The following is a 15,035-nucleotide window of genomic DNA, read 5'->3' as shown; positions in this document are numbered from 1 at the left end:
CTGAGGCTGTCTGTGAACCGCGATCCTCCTGTCTCAGCCTCCCAAAGGCTGGGATTACAAGCGTGCGCCACCGCGCCCGGCGAGAAAAGATCTTTAAAGAAACTGCGGTTGTCTATTTTCAAGGACAGAGAATACATCCTTCTATTCAAGAAGAAAGCGCTTTGTGAGCTGTAGAGGTGATTGATCAGCCCGACAACTCCAAAACTCAGGCTTCAAGAGGCCAAAGCCGCTCCATAAGCCCTGAGCATTCCGATGAGATTCTGTCCACGCTCCTGTTTGGTTCCTTCATTCCTTCTTTATTTTCTCCCTCCCCCCTGCTTTCTTCCTTCCCTCTTTCCTCCTCTCTTCCTCTCTCTCTGTCTCTCTCTCTGCCTTTCTTTGTACTAGGAATTAAACCCAGGGTCATTCTACCTCCAAGCTATAACCCAGCCCTTTTTAGTTTGTATTTTGAAGCAGGGTCTCACTAAACTGCTCTGGGTCTCCTTGCTGAGTTGCTGAAGCTGGCCTCAAACCTGCGATCTTCCTGTCTCAGCCTCCCCAGTATGAGGATTGTAAGCATGTTCTTTCTTTCTCTCTCTCTTTCTCTCTTTCTTCTTTCTTTCTTTCTTCCTTTCCTTTCCTTTCCTTTCCTTTCCTTTTGTGCTTGGTGCTGTGAATTAAACCCAGGGCCATTCACCTCTAAAGTACACCTCCAGTTCAACTTTTTATGTATGTGCGTGGTACTGGGATGGAACCCAGGGTCATTCTATCTCCAAGCTATACACCCAGCCCTACTTTTTATTCTTTAGGGTCTCACTGAGTTGCAAAGGGCCTTACTAAGTAGCTGAGGCTGGCCTCGAACCAGCAATCCTCCTGTCTCAGCCTCTTAAGTACTGTGTTTACAAGTGTATGCCACCATACCCGACTAGAATACATGTTTTTTTGTCTGAGGGATGGTGCTGGTACTGGGGATTGAATCCTGGGGCATTCTACCTCTGAGCTATACCGCCAGTCTATTTTTATTTTGTATTTGGAATCAGGGTCTCACTAAGTAGCTGAAGCTGGTGTTGAACCTGTGATCCTCCTTTCTCAGCCTCCTAAGTACTGAGATTACAGGTGGGCAGCACCACACGCAACTATATTAAGCCCTCTTTTCAGATGGTAATACTGAGGCACAGAAAAGTCCCTTCCTCAAGGTTACACAGCTAAAAGTGGTGAAGGCAGGACCCAAGGCCGAGCAGTGTCCATCTGGATCTGTTCTCGTAACCAGCAGGCCCGTGACACAGGGTGGCACACGGGTGTGCGTGAAGCAGGTTCAAGGGGAGAGGTGGTCACAGGACAATCTGCAGACAGCACAGGGACCTGCCAAGGACAGAAAGTGGGAGGAGGAGCCGGCAGGAAGGGAGGCCGGAGGAGGAAGGCCAGGGCTTCCTGCGGAGGCTCCGCCAGAAAGCTCAGGCAGGACATTGGTAAAAAGCTTGTTGGCTTGGTACCCCTGTGACCTTTAAGACAGTGACGTGTTGTGGCACAAGGCTGTAATTCCTGTACTTGGCAAGCTGAAAGAGGAGGATCGTGGGTTCAAGGTCAGCCTCAGCAACTCAAACTTTGGCAATTTAACTAGACTCTGTTTAAAAAAAAATATATATAGCTGGGCGTGGTTGGCGCATGTTTGTAATCCCAGTACTTGGGAGGCTAAAACAGGAGGATCACAGATTTGAAGCCAGCCTCGGGCTAGAGGATGGAGAGTTCACAGATAATACTACTCCACAAGGAGAAGGGTGACTCCGTCCGCATCCCGCACCTGGGCTCAGAAGAGTGAGCGGCAGCCGGGCGTGGTGGCGCACGCTTGTAATGCCAGTACTTGGGAGGCTGAGACAGGAGGATCCGGGTTCACCGCCAGCCTCAGCTACTTAGGCCCTTTGAGACTCAGTGAGACCTTGTTTCATAATAAAGAATAAAAATTAGGGCTGGGGCATAGTTTGGAGGTAGAATGCCCCTGGGTTCCAACCCCAGTACTCCCCCAAAAAAAGAAAGAAAGAAGAGTGAGCCCCAAGCCCTCCCCAGCATTTACCTCTTCTGAGTGACTTGTTTCTGAGCTGCTTCCTAGTGATTACCCCAGGGCTGGTCGAGGGACACCAGGACCGGGGCTTGGGAAGTCACAAACGCTGCAGCCCACAGTCAGGGAATTGTAGGAGCCTCAGGCTGAGCTAAGTTCACCTGGTTTCTTAGACCATCTTAGATCCTTTTCTGATTTCATGGCTACAAAGGAGAAGAGGAACCCCAAGTTTCTGGGCTCAGGGTTTGTGCCTTGGACCATCTGGCAGAACTGGGGTTCCCGTGTCCACCAGGAAAGGATAGTGTTCAGCTATCAGCACGGAATCCTGAGTGCAGGCTTCGGTCAACCCTGCTCGAGGCGGACTAAGGGGAGAGTTACTCAGGCAATCTCTGGCTTATCTCCTCTGCACATTCTAACAGCGTGTTTGTACTTGTTCTTGATTCTCACAGCACAGGATGAAGGACCTTCAAGGGAAAAACGCTTTCAATGGGGCTCTCAAGACCCTTGTTGAACACGAAGCTCAACGGGCTAGGGCATTTTTACTCTCTTTTATTTTGTTTGTGTGGCTAGGGATTGAACCCAGGGGCATTCTACCTCTGAGCTACACCCCCAGCCCTATTTTATTTAGAAACAGGTCTCATTAAGTTGTTGAGAGCTTCATTGAGTTGCTGAGGCTGGCTTTGAACCTGTGATCGTTCTGTTTCAGTTTCCCAAGTACCGGGATTATGTGTGTCACCACACCAGGCTCATTTCTTCCTTTGAAAGAAGAAAACCAAAGCCGGGCATGGTGGCGCACGCTTGTAATCCCAGCATGAGGGAGGCTGAGACCGAAGGATCGCGGTTTGCGGACAGTCTCAGCTACTTAGTGAGGCCCTTTGCAACTCAGTGAGACCCTCTTGTAAAATAAAAAATAGGACAGGGGGTGTAGCTTGGAGGTTGAATGCCCCTGGATTCAATCCCCAGACCCGAAGAAAGAAAGAAAGAAAGAAAGAAAGAAAGAAAGAAAGAAACCAACCAGGTGGGGTGGGGTGGGGTGGTACACACTTGTAATCCCAGTCCTTGGGAGACTGTGATAGGAGAATCACGGGTTCAAGGCCTGCCTCAGCAACTTAGGGAGGACCTCTGCAATTTAAGTGAGATCCTATTTCAAAATAAAAGAAAAAATAGTCTGAGATTGTAGCTTAAAGATAGAATGCCCTAGGTTCAATTCCCAGCACCACAAAAATAATAAATAAATAAGCAAATAAATAAAAAGTTTAAAAGGACTGGGGATATAGCTCAGAGGTACAATGCCCCTGGGTTCAATTTTCAGTACCACAATAAATAAATAAATAAATAATTTTAAAAGGGCTAGTGATGTAGCTTAGAGGTAGAATATCTTTGGGTGCAATCTCTAATACCAAAACAGATAAAATAAAATCTGGCTGAGGATGTAGCTCAGAGGTAAAATGCCCCCTGGGTTCAATCACTGGTACCAAGAAAAACAAAACAAAACAAAACCAAAAAAAAAAAAAAAAAAAAAACCACCCCACTAACCATGCAACAATGATATCATCAAAGAAACAACCCAGGCCCTCCAGCTTTGGGTGTTCCTCCTCTGGAGGGGCCTGGGATCCAGGCCCCTCAGGCCCATGGCATGCCATTAGATGACTCGTGCTCTGCTGCCCTAAAAACCTAAATTCTTAGAGGGTCTTACCCACAGTGATGTACAATGTCAAGAAAATAGTTGATGATTTAAATAAAAGTCAGTCACTAAGCCAGACTTGAGGAGGGAGGGGAAGGAATGGGGCGGGAACCGGGAAGGGCTAAATGGATGATGTGCGCATGCGTGCCTCCACCGTCTTGTACCCCATTAAAATGTACGCTACAATGCACCGATAAAAAAATAAAATTAAAATAAAAAAAGATGTTCTACCAAAAAAAACGACGATTTTTAAAAAGGGGAAGACAGCTAGGCATGGTAGTGTGTGTGCCCGTAATCCCAGCACTTGGGATTCTGGAACAGGAGGGTCACAGGTTTGAAGCCAGCCTCCGCAATTTAGCAAGGCGCTCGGCAACCTAGGAAGACCCTGTTTCCAAATTAAAAATAAGTAAGTAAAAATAGGGCTGGAGGTATAGTTCAGAGGTAAAATGCCGCCCTTGGACTCAACTCAATCCCCAGTCACACACACACACACACACACACACACACACACACACACACACACACAGTGATTCCATCCTTAACTAGGAATGAATACCAGAGATACCCAAAGAGAAAAAAACGAAACAACACACACACACACACACACACACACCCCAGAAGGAAAGAGGGACAAAGAGAGAGGAGGGCGGGAGAAGGGAAGGAGGTAGAGCTGCTGTATAGCAGTGGGGAAGTCACAGCATGAACCCAGGAGACGGTGTGTCCTTTGTGTACGTGGGAAGGGCAGGCAGCGCCAGAAGAATAATTTTTGTAAAGAGTCACGCGGCCATTCAACAGAGGTGTTGAAAAATCAGAGCCAATAACATCCCCTAGAAATACAAACCAGGCCCTTTTTGGTTTTTTGGGTTTTTTTTTTTTTTTTTCAATACTAGAGATAGAACCCAGGGGCATTGTACCTCCGAGCTACACCCCCAGCTCTATTTTTTATTCTTTATTTTGAAACCAGGTCTCACTGAGTTGCAGAGGGTCTCACTAAGTAGCTGAGGCTGTCCGCGAACCGCAAGCCTCTCTCAGCCTCCCGAATGCTGGGATTACAAGCGTGTGCCATCACGCCCGGCTCAAACGAGGTTTTTGAAAAAGACTATGAAGAGACCAGACCAAATCCCAGCTCCATCAGTGGCCACCTAGGGAGGGTGGAAACCTATAACAAATGCGGTCCACAAGCTGAAGCATCAGGAAAGGGTGCTGGCTGCCAGAACGTGCCGGCAGCACTGGAAAAAACCAGAGCTGGAGTTTCCACCCCCACTCCAAGCTTCTCTGACATTTCGCGGGCACCCAATCCCAGGCCGGAGCTGCGTCCTGGACCACACACCCGATAGCACGGCGCCAGACCTCAAGTGCAAAGTTTACCCTTCACCCCACCGAGCCAAGGTTCCTGCCGGTTTACTAGGAAGCCGCGTACTGGAGAGATTCCGAGATAGGGATCAGAGATTCTGAAATGCCCCAGAAGGTATGAGGAAGGAGCTGGCCACGTTCGCTCCCCAGGCGATCACCTAGAACTCCCCGCGAACCTGTCTGGTGACTTCACTCTACCAACGCTTAGTTTGAACCTATCACACCAAAGGCCACTGTGCTGTGCAGATGGGTTGTGGTTCTGGTAATGCCACCCAATGACCATGATTTATTGATTGACTGATTTTTATGTTACTAGTCATTAAACTTAGGGACTTTCTACCTCTGGGCTACACCCTAGCCGTTTTAATATTTATTTATTTATTTATTTATTTATTTATTTATTTATGGCATTGGAGATTGAATCTATGGGCATTCTACCTCTGAGCTACACCTCCAGCCCTTTATTTATATTTTATCTTTTTTGTTTTGTTTTGTTTTGCAGTACCCAGGGGTGTTCTACCTCTGAGCTACATCCCCAGGTGTGTTTTTATTTTTTATTTTGAAACAGGGTCTCACGGAGTTGCAAAGAGCCTCGCTAAGGAGCTGAGGCTGTCCTCGAACTGTGATCCTCCTGTCTCAGCCTCCCAAATGCTGGGATTACAAGCTTACGCCACCACGCCTGGCATCCTTTCTATTTTTTATTTCGAAACAGGGTCTCACTAAGTCGTGGAGAGCCTCACAACATTGCTGAGGTTGGCCGCAAACCTGTGATCCTCCTGTCTCAGCCTCCTGAGAAGGACAAGCATGCGCTGCCACGCCTGGTTTTTATTTTTATTTTGAAACAGGGTCTTGCTGGGTTCCTGAGAGTCTGTCTTGCTGTGCTGCTGAGGCTGTCTCAAACCTGTGGTTGTTATGTCTCAGCCTCCCTCTCAAGTCCTGGAGTTACAGGTGCACATCACCATACCTGGCTTCAATAATGATTTTACAGACTTCTGCTTTGGTGTAAAAAACTCGTAAAGATGGCCGGGCATAGTGGCGCACGCTTGTAATCCCCGCGCTTGGGAGGCGGAGACAGGAGGATCGCACAGGTTTGAAGCCAGCCACGCCGCTGGCTTAGGAGAACCTGTTTCCAAATAAAAATGTAAAAATAGGTCTGGGAGTATAGCCCGGAGGTAGAAGGGCTTCCAGGAACCCCAGTACCACAAAAAAAAAAAAAAAACCTCGTAAAGTCAATATTCAACATCTTCATATTACACCCAGAATTCCACAAACAGATTTAATCCACAAAAAAGCAAATGATTTTTGGTACTTCTGGGGATTGACCTCAGGGGCATTCTACTACTAAGCTGTATCCTCAGCACTTTATTTTTATTTTATTTATTTCTTTTTTGGCAGTACTGGGAATGGAATCCAGGGGCATTCTACCTCCAAGCTACATCCCCCAGCCCTATTCTTTATTCTTTATTTTGAAACAGGGTCTCACTGAGTTGCGAAGGGCCTCACTAAGTAGCTGAGGCTGTCTGCAAACCGCAATCCTCCTGTCTCAGCCTCCCAAAAGCTGGGATGACAAGTGTGCGCCACCACACCGGGCTCGGTGTTTTTAAATATTGAAACAAGATCTTACTTAATGTTACCACAGGCTGGCCTCAAACCAGTGCTGCTCTTGTCTTACCTTCCCAAACACTAAGATTATAGGCATCTGCCACCACGCCCAGCCCACCTAATTGTTTTTTCTTTTTTTCTTCTTCCTTCCTTCCTTCCTTCCTTCCTTCCTTCCTTCCTTCCTTCCTTCCTTCCTTCCTTTCTTTCTTTCTTTCATTTGTGGCACTAGGGGCAGAACCCAGGGGCTTTTCCACCTCCAGGCTATACTCCCAGACCTATTTTATATTTTATTTGGAAACAGGGTCTCACTAAGTTGCTGAGAGCCTCACTAAGTAGCTGAGGCTGGCTTTGAACCTGTGTGATCTTCCTGTCTCAGCCTCCCAAGCGCGGGATTACAAGCGTGCGCCACCACGCCCGGCTCACCTAATTGTTTGACATAGACAGAAGGACAAACAGTCCAGGGGTCGATGGGCTCCCGGTTTCTAGTCCATAGGATGGAGCCCATGAGTCCCCACTGCCCCTCCCCGAGCCTCTCCCACACGTGGAGGCCGCGGAGCCAGGGACACACCGCACGGCCTGCCCAGCAAGAGGAATCATTCCAAAGTGCGGCTTCATGACCTGTCACTTTCTCCAAAGTGAAACTGTTCAGAATAAAATAGTGGCACACAGCCGGGCATGGTTGCTCGCGCTTGTAATCCCAGCATTTGGGAAGCTGAGACAGAAGGATCGGGGTTCGCGCACAGCCTCAGTTACTTAGTGAGGCCCTCCATAACTTAGTGAGACTCAAAGAATAAAATAGGGCAGCGGGTGTGGCTCGGAGGTTGAATGACCCAGGGTTCCTTCCCTAGACCCGTTAAAAAAAAAAAAAAAAAAAAAGGGCTGGGGTATAGCTTGGTGGTAGAATGCCCCTGGGCTGTTTTATTTTAGGTATTCTGGTACCTAAAATTAAATTAAATTTAAAAAAGAAAACAAACAGCTTAGGAGGGTAGCAGATCCTAGAAGGAGAAACTAGGGGATAGAAAGAATAGAAGCTTCCAGAAAACCTGCCCGGGTAGAACCGCCCCGCCCGGACAGAAACTTAGAGAAGACAGATAAAGCTGAGGTCACTGTGATAAGGCCTTGGGAGGCGCGCGCGTGGGAACAGCTCTGGGGTGATTTCTGTGGAAAACAAACTACAGCTTTTCAGCTGGAATCTGAGGTGGCCATGGAAGAAATCGTTTCAGCTCCGAATCTGGAGCCCCAGCAAGAAGGCTCAGCTTCCTCCATAGCAGAAGACCACAGGAGAATGGGGGATGGGGAGCGGGCCTGCGACCCCAGGATTCGGGAGGCTGAGACAGGAGGATCGCAGGTTCAAGACCAGCCTCAGCAACTTAGCTAGACTCTCAGCAACCTAGTAAGACCCTGTTTCAAAAAAAGATGGGGGGATAGGAGTGGAGCTCAGAGGTAGAAGGTCCCTGGACTCAATGCCCAGTATCACGGAAATAAAAAGTCAAAGAGCCACAGGAACAGGCAAAAGCTTAATGGTGAAAGTAAGCCACACCCTGCTGCTCAAAATGACTATTGTATGTGTCTGCTCTCACGTGGCATGAAGAGACTTGGGCCCTTGGGACAGAGCCTGTGCAGTTCACATAGCCTAAAACATTTTCTTTTATTTTTCTTTCTTTCTTTTATTTTTTTTTTTTTTGTAGTGGTACTGGGGTTCCTGGAAACCTTTCTACCTCCAGTCTATACTCCCAGACCTATTTTATATTTTTATTTGGAAACAGGGTCTCTTAAGACAGAGAGGCTGGCTTTGAACCCACACGATCCTCCTGTCTCCGCCTCCCAAGCGCAGGGATTACAGGCGTGCCCCACCACTTCCAGCTAGCCTAAAACATTTTCTGTCTGCGTGAAAAGTTTCTTCCTAAACCAGGCACGGTGGCCCACGCTTGTAATCCCAGGATTTGGGAGGCCGAGACAGGAGGATCCTAGGTTCAAGCAGCCTCAGCTACTTAGTGAGGCCCTCTGCAACTTAGTGAGACCCTGTTTCAAAATAAAGAATTAGCTGGGCGTGGTGGCGCACGCTTGTAATCCCCGCGCTTGGGAGGCGGAGACAAGAGGATCGCGCTGGTTCGGAGCCAGCCTCTCTGGCTTAAGAGACTCTGTTTCCACATAAAATGTTAAAAAATAGGTCTGGGAGTGTAGCCTGTGGGATTGTATACCGGAGGTAGAAGGGCTTCCAGGAACCCCAGTACCACCAAAAAAAAAAAAATATATATATATATATATATATGGCTGGGGGTGTAGCTCGGAGGTAGAGTGCCCCTCCTGGCAGGCAGAGCCTCCCTCCCACCACCATTCCTGCTTTAACAGCCCTTCCTGTTCACAAATGACTGAGCCAAAGGAATGGGAACCGCAAGGTCCTCTACTGTGCCCGGGCGCACGGGAGGAACAGGTTGAAGGTGCCACGAGGCGGGACGCTGCGACCCGTCCCCAGGGATGTGCACACAGCCCTCAGTGGGAAGGTCCACCGCTGCTCCCAGGAGGACCGTGCTCAGAGCCCCGCGGAGCAGCGGCCCCACGCGGCGGCGCCCGAGATACACTGGCGAAAAGAAGAGGAACACATTTTGTTTTTTTCCTTTTGGGGTAGGGGGGATTGAACCCAGGGGCGTTCTACCTCTGAGCTATACCCAGTCCTATTTTTATTATTTATTTTTGTGTGGTAGTAGGGGTGGAACCCAGGGGATTTTCTACCTCCAGGCTATACTTCCAGATGTATTTTATACTTTATTTGGAAACATGGTCTCACTAAGTAGCTGAGGCTGGCTTTGAACCTGTGGCGATCCTCCTGTCTCAGCCTCCCAAGCACGGGGCTTACAAGCGTGCGCCACCACGCCCGGCTTATTTTTTATTCTTTATTCTGAAACAGGGTCTCAGTGAGTTGCAAAGGACCTCACTAAGTAGCTGAGGCTTTCTGCGAACTGCCATCTTCCTGTCTCAGCCTCCCAGGTACAGGGACTGCAAGCATGCGCCACCACGCTCAGCTAAGAGGGACACATTTCAAAAGAGGTAGCTAATAGTTAACTCACGTGTATTTGTGCACAAGTTGGGGATTGTCCTGGATATTGTTCTTGTTAATCCATTTGTAGGCACGTGAGCATGCCCATACACAAACATACACACACACACACACACACACACACACACACACACACACAGGTATAATTTCTTAATAATGGCTCCAAGTTTGATGTATATATCTCCCAGACACACACACAATCACACATGTGTGGGAAGGTACTGATCTAACTTATGGCAACACTTTTTGTTTTGTTTTGGGTACTGGGGATTGAACCCAGCAGTTATGTACCTCTGAGCTACACCACCAGCCCTATTTTATTTCAAACAGGGTCTTGGTAGGCTGCTGAGGCTCATCTCAAACCTGCCTCAGCCTCAGCCTCCCAAGTACCAGGATTACAGGCATGCTGAAACTCGGTTTATGCTAACAATTTAACAATAAAAATAACTGGCATGCAAATATTGGTTGAGATTTTCAAACTCTTGGGTATAGTAATAAGCAAAGCTTCCCACATGCAACTCTATTTTTAAAATATTTATGCCTGTCGGGCATAGTGGTGCACGCTTGTAATTCCAACACTTGGGAAGCTGAGACAGGAGGAGTGAGGTTCAAGGACAGCCTCAGCTACTTAGTGAGACCCTGTTTCAAAATAAAAAATAGGACTGTGAGCCGGGCGTAGTGGCACACGCTTGTAATCCCCGCGCTTGGGAGGCTGAGACAGGAGGACCGCACAGGTTCGAAGCCAGCCTCAGCTACTGAGTGAGGCTCTCAGCAACTTAGTGAGACCCTGTTTCCAAATAAAATATAAATCGCTGGGCGTGGTGGCGCACGCTTGCAATCCGCGCGCTTGGGAGGTGGAGACAGGAGGATCGCGCAGGTTCGAAGCCAGCCGTGCTGGCTTAAGGGACCCTGTTTCCAAATTTAAAAAAATATTTAAAAAAATAGATCTGGGAGTGTAGCCCGGGGGGTAGAAGGGCTTCCAGGAAGCCCAGCAAATAAAAGATAAAATAGAGCTGTGGGTGTAGCTCAGAGGTAGAATGCCCTTGGTTTCAATCCCTAGTACCACAAAACACACACACACACACACACACACACACACACACACACACACACAAGACCTTCTGTTTCTCTGCAGAACTTGTCTCCCAGCTCTGCCATTCTGAGGGTGATAGGCACCTGTCCTCGCACCCCGAGGAGGAGATGGGGAAGGAAGATGGCTTCCAGGACCATGTGCGATAGCCTCGTCACCCTCTACACGCAGGCAGTACCCACTGTGTCGACTGTCACGTCACCAGCGCCAGCCCTCCCTGAGTCACCTTTCCTGAACGGTTCCTTGTTCTCCTCTGCTTCTCTATTGATGCGATTCTGTTCCGGTTCAACGGCAGGCCCCTGGTCCTCAAGTTCGTCTTCGGTTTCGTCGTCGCTGTAGGGAACCACTTCATCGTTCGGCTGAGAATCCTCCTCGAATGTCGTTTCTGAGTCCCTTTCTGTGTTCATTCTGCTGGCAGACGGGAACTACCTGGCGGAGACGAAGGGAGGCGGGTAAGTTACAGACTGTAATTCTGTATCCTGGTTGTATCCTGTCTGCGTCTTGTTACAATGCCCCTTTAACAGAACATTATCTCACCAACAGATACATATTGCTGAACATGAACCCGAAAGTTCAACTTAGTATACAAACAAGAACAAAACATTCACATTTATTAAATACTTGGGTAAGAAAAAAAATATATATAGCTGCAAACTGTGTGTGTGTGTGTGTGTGTGTGTGTGTGTGTGTGTGTGTGTGTTGAACCCAGGGATCTTCTACCTCTGAGTTATACTCTTAGCCCTTCTTATTTTATATTTTAAAAAAGGGTCATGCTGAGCTGGGCACGGTGGCGCACGCTTGTAATCCCCGCGCTTGGGAGGCTGAGACAGGAGGATCGCACAGGTTCAAAGCCAGCCTCAGCTACTTAGTGAGGCTCTCAGCAACTTAGTGAGACCCTGTTTCTAAATAAATTATAAAATAGGGCTGGGGTGTAGCTTGGAGGTAGAAAGCCCCTGATTTCAGCCTCCCAGTACCACAAAAAAAGGGGTCTTGCTAAGTTGCTGGGAGTCTCACTATTACTGAGGCTGGTCTTGAACTAGCGATCCTCTTGCCGCAGCCTCCCAAGTAGCTGATTACAGGTGTGTGGCACTGTGCCTGGGTTATAGATCCTAATTTAAAAACAAAACAAAATTTAAAAAAAACCAGGCATAGTGGCACACACCTGTAATCCTATTATTTGGGAGGCTGAGACAAGGATCAGGAGTTTAAGGCCGGCGTGGGCAGCAAGGTGAGAGGTTGTCTTAAAAACAAAACAAAACAAGCAAACAAAAAAATACAGAGAGAAAAGGCTGTACAAATCTTTTTTTTTTTAATTTTTGTTTTTGTTTGTTTTGGGGTTTGGGGTTTTCGTTGTTGTTGTTGTTGTTGTTGTTGTTGTTGTTGTTGTTTGTTTGGTGGTACTGGGTTTCCTGGAAACCCTTCTATCTCCGGGTTACACTCCCAGACCTATTTTATATTTTATTTGGAAACAGGGTCTCTTAAACCAGCTGAGGCTGGCTTCGAATCAGTGCGATCTTCCTGTCTCCGCCTCCCAAGTGCAGGGATTACAAGCATGCGCCACTACGCCCGGCAAGGCTGTACAAATCTTAAGGCAGTATTTCAAATTGTGGACCTCTCTCTCTACCCAGTTAAATAAGCTTAGTAGGCTATAAACAACATTAAAAAGCAAAGGAGCCGGGCGTGGTGGCGCACGCTTGTAATCCCAGCATTCGGGAGGCTGAGGCGGGAGGATTGCGATTCGTGGCAGCCTCAGCTACTTAGTGAGGCCCTTTGCAACTCAGTGAGACCCTGTTTCAAAATAATGAATAAAAAATAGGGCTGGGGTTGGAGCTCAGAGGTAGAATGCCCCTGGGTTCCATCCCCAAAACTAAAAAAAAAAAGGCAACGAAGCATGCTGGGCGTGGTGGCACACACTTGTAATCCCAGTACTTGGGAGGCTGAGACAGGAGGATCGTAGGTTCACAGCCAGCTTCAGCAACTTAGTGAGGCCCTCTGCAACTTAGTGAGACCCTGTTTCAAAATAAAGAGTAAGCACATCGGGCATGGTAGCACATGCTTGTAATTTCATTACTTGGGAGGCTAAGACAGAAGGATTGTAGGTTCAAAGCCAGCCTCGGCAATTAGGCAAGGACCTCAGCAACCTAGAGAGAAGTAAGATGTGTCTATTGACAAATAAGATATAACATTGGGCTGGGGTTGATGTAACTTGGAGGTAGAATGTCTCTGAGTTCAATCTCTAGTGCCAAAAAAAGAGTAAGTACTGTTAGGTAAAAGTTTTACAACCCTCCCCCATCTCTTTCTCTTTCTCTTTCTCTCTCTCTCTCTCTCTCTCCTCTCTCTCTCTCTCTCTCTCTCTCTCTCTCTCTCTCTCACACACACACACACACACACACACACACACACACACTTACTTGCACAGTGGAATTCACAGAATTGGATTTCTTACTGTGCCTCGCTGTGTAGAGTTGGAAAACAATGGCCTTAGAAGTTCTGCTTTCTACTAATGCCTCTGAGCCTTCGCTTCGTTAAATACCATTTTAGAGCCATGATCGATCGGGGACCCGTGTTTGTTATCCCAGGACTTGGGAGGCTGAGACAGGAGGATCACAGGTTCAAGGACAGCCTCAGCAAGCAGTAATACGCTGATCAACAGCTCAGAGGTAGAATGCCCCTGGGGTCAATCTCCGGTACCCGCCCCCAGGAAGAAGAAAAGAAAAAGAAAAAGAAAAAAGAAACCAATTCACTTTGGGTACTAACATTTCACTAGTGACTTTCAGGGAACACTTTTTACCTTTCTCTCTCTCCCTCCCTCTGCCCACTCTTCCTATCTAGAATGTGTGTGTGTACTGTGGCATGAAGTGATTCTTAGCAAGTTAACAAGAACACCCTTGGTTATATTTATATCAGGAAAATATTTACACAAATACCTCGGGTTACTTGAGGACAGATATACAGCCTGGAGTATTTATATAAGCACCATTGCGCCGTGTGCCCAGTACTGTTACTAAGAGCCACTCACATTTAGCCAGTGTGCACTGTACCCCAGGCTTGCACTAAAAGCCGGGTAGATATTGGCTCCTTCGAACTTCCCACATCAAGCCAAGTGTGGTGGCTCACGCTTGTAATCCCAGCATTTGGGAGGCCAAGACGGGAGGATCATGGTTCGTGGAAAGCCTCGGCTACTTAGCGAGGCCCTTTACAACTCAGAGAGACCCTGTTTCAAAATAAAGAATAAAAAATAGGGCTGGGGTGTAGCTTAGAGGTAGAATGCAATGCCCCTGGGTATCATCCCCAGTACCAAAATAAATAAATAAATAAAAAACTTCCCACATCGCTCTGATGAAGATATTAGTATTACTTGTAATAATCCAAGCCTGAAGACATTAAGGAATTTGCACAACAATTATTAATACTCTGCAGTAAAAATAATTGCTTTCCAAGGAGAGATCTCTCATATTCTACTTTTTAGTTATAATTTATTACATATTTTAATTCAGCATAAGTTGCCTTGGGTAAGCTCAATTTAGCTTATCATATGTTTTACACCAAGTGTGGCATCTTCAACATCTGAAATATATTTTATACCTACAGGTGGACACTTAGGAAAATTTCAAGTATTTATATAAGAATTTCTGTTCAGGGTTATTTCTTTTTTTTTTTTTTTTTTTTTTTTTAGGGAGGAGTAGGGGAAAGGTACTAGAGGTTGAACCCAGGAGCATTCTATGTCCAAACAACACTGCCAGCCCTATTTTATTTTTTATTTTGAAACAAGGTGCTCTTAAATTGCTGAAGCCAGTCTTGAACCTGTGATGCTCCTGTCTCAGCCTCCCAAGTCCTGGGATCACAGGCGTGTGTCACCATACCTGGCTGTCCCTGCTACTTAAAACAGTAAAAGCCAGAAACAACCCAGAATCCCAACAATTGCCAATTGTGTAAATAAGTTGTGCATGCTTACACACTGAAAGAGTGCACACTAATTTAGGTTACGATTGGCAGAATATTTAGTAGGATCTCAAAAATATTTAGTTTTGTATGCTTACAACTTAATCAAAAGCCTTGTAATCCCAGCATTCAGGAGGCTGAGACAGAATGATTGCAGGTTCGTGGACAGCCTCAGCTACTTAGTGAGGCCCTTTGCAACTCAGTGAGACCTTCTTTCAAAATAAAGAATAAAATGCCGGGCGTGGTGGCGCACGCTTGTAATCCCAGCATT

At 47.1% G+C, this 15,035-nt stretch overlaps 1 protein-coding gene across 1 annotated transcript in view; it reads right to left on the bottom strand.

Annotated features, from left to right (window-relative positions):
- The window catches only part of ATP8B1 (ATPase phospholipid transporting 8B1), a gene marked incomplete at both ends in the record, with an annotated part of 76,146 nt that extends 64,917 nt beyond the window's left edge, over positions 1 to 11,229 (bottom strand). Inside the window, one exon of the mRNA XM_080714679.1 lies at positions 11,049 to 11,229. Coding sequence (XP_080570805.1) covers positions 11,049 to 11,229 — 181 coding nt within the window. The remainder of the gene's footprint in view (positions 1 to 11,048) is intronic.
- Positions 11,230 to 15,035: the final 3,806 nt, after the last annotated feature.

Source organism: Muscardinus avellanarius (genome assembly GCF_963383645.1).
Source record: "Muscardinus avellanarius genome assembly, chromosome: 17".
Lineage (NCBI taxonomy): Eukaryota > Metazoa > Chordata > Mammalia > Rodentia > Gliridae > Muscardinus > Muscardinus avellanarius.
Note: the sequence above shows the minus strand (reverse complement) of the source record. Positions and strands in the feature narration are given on the sequence as shown.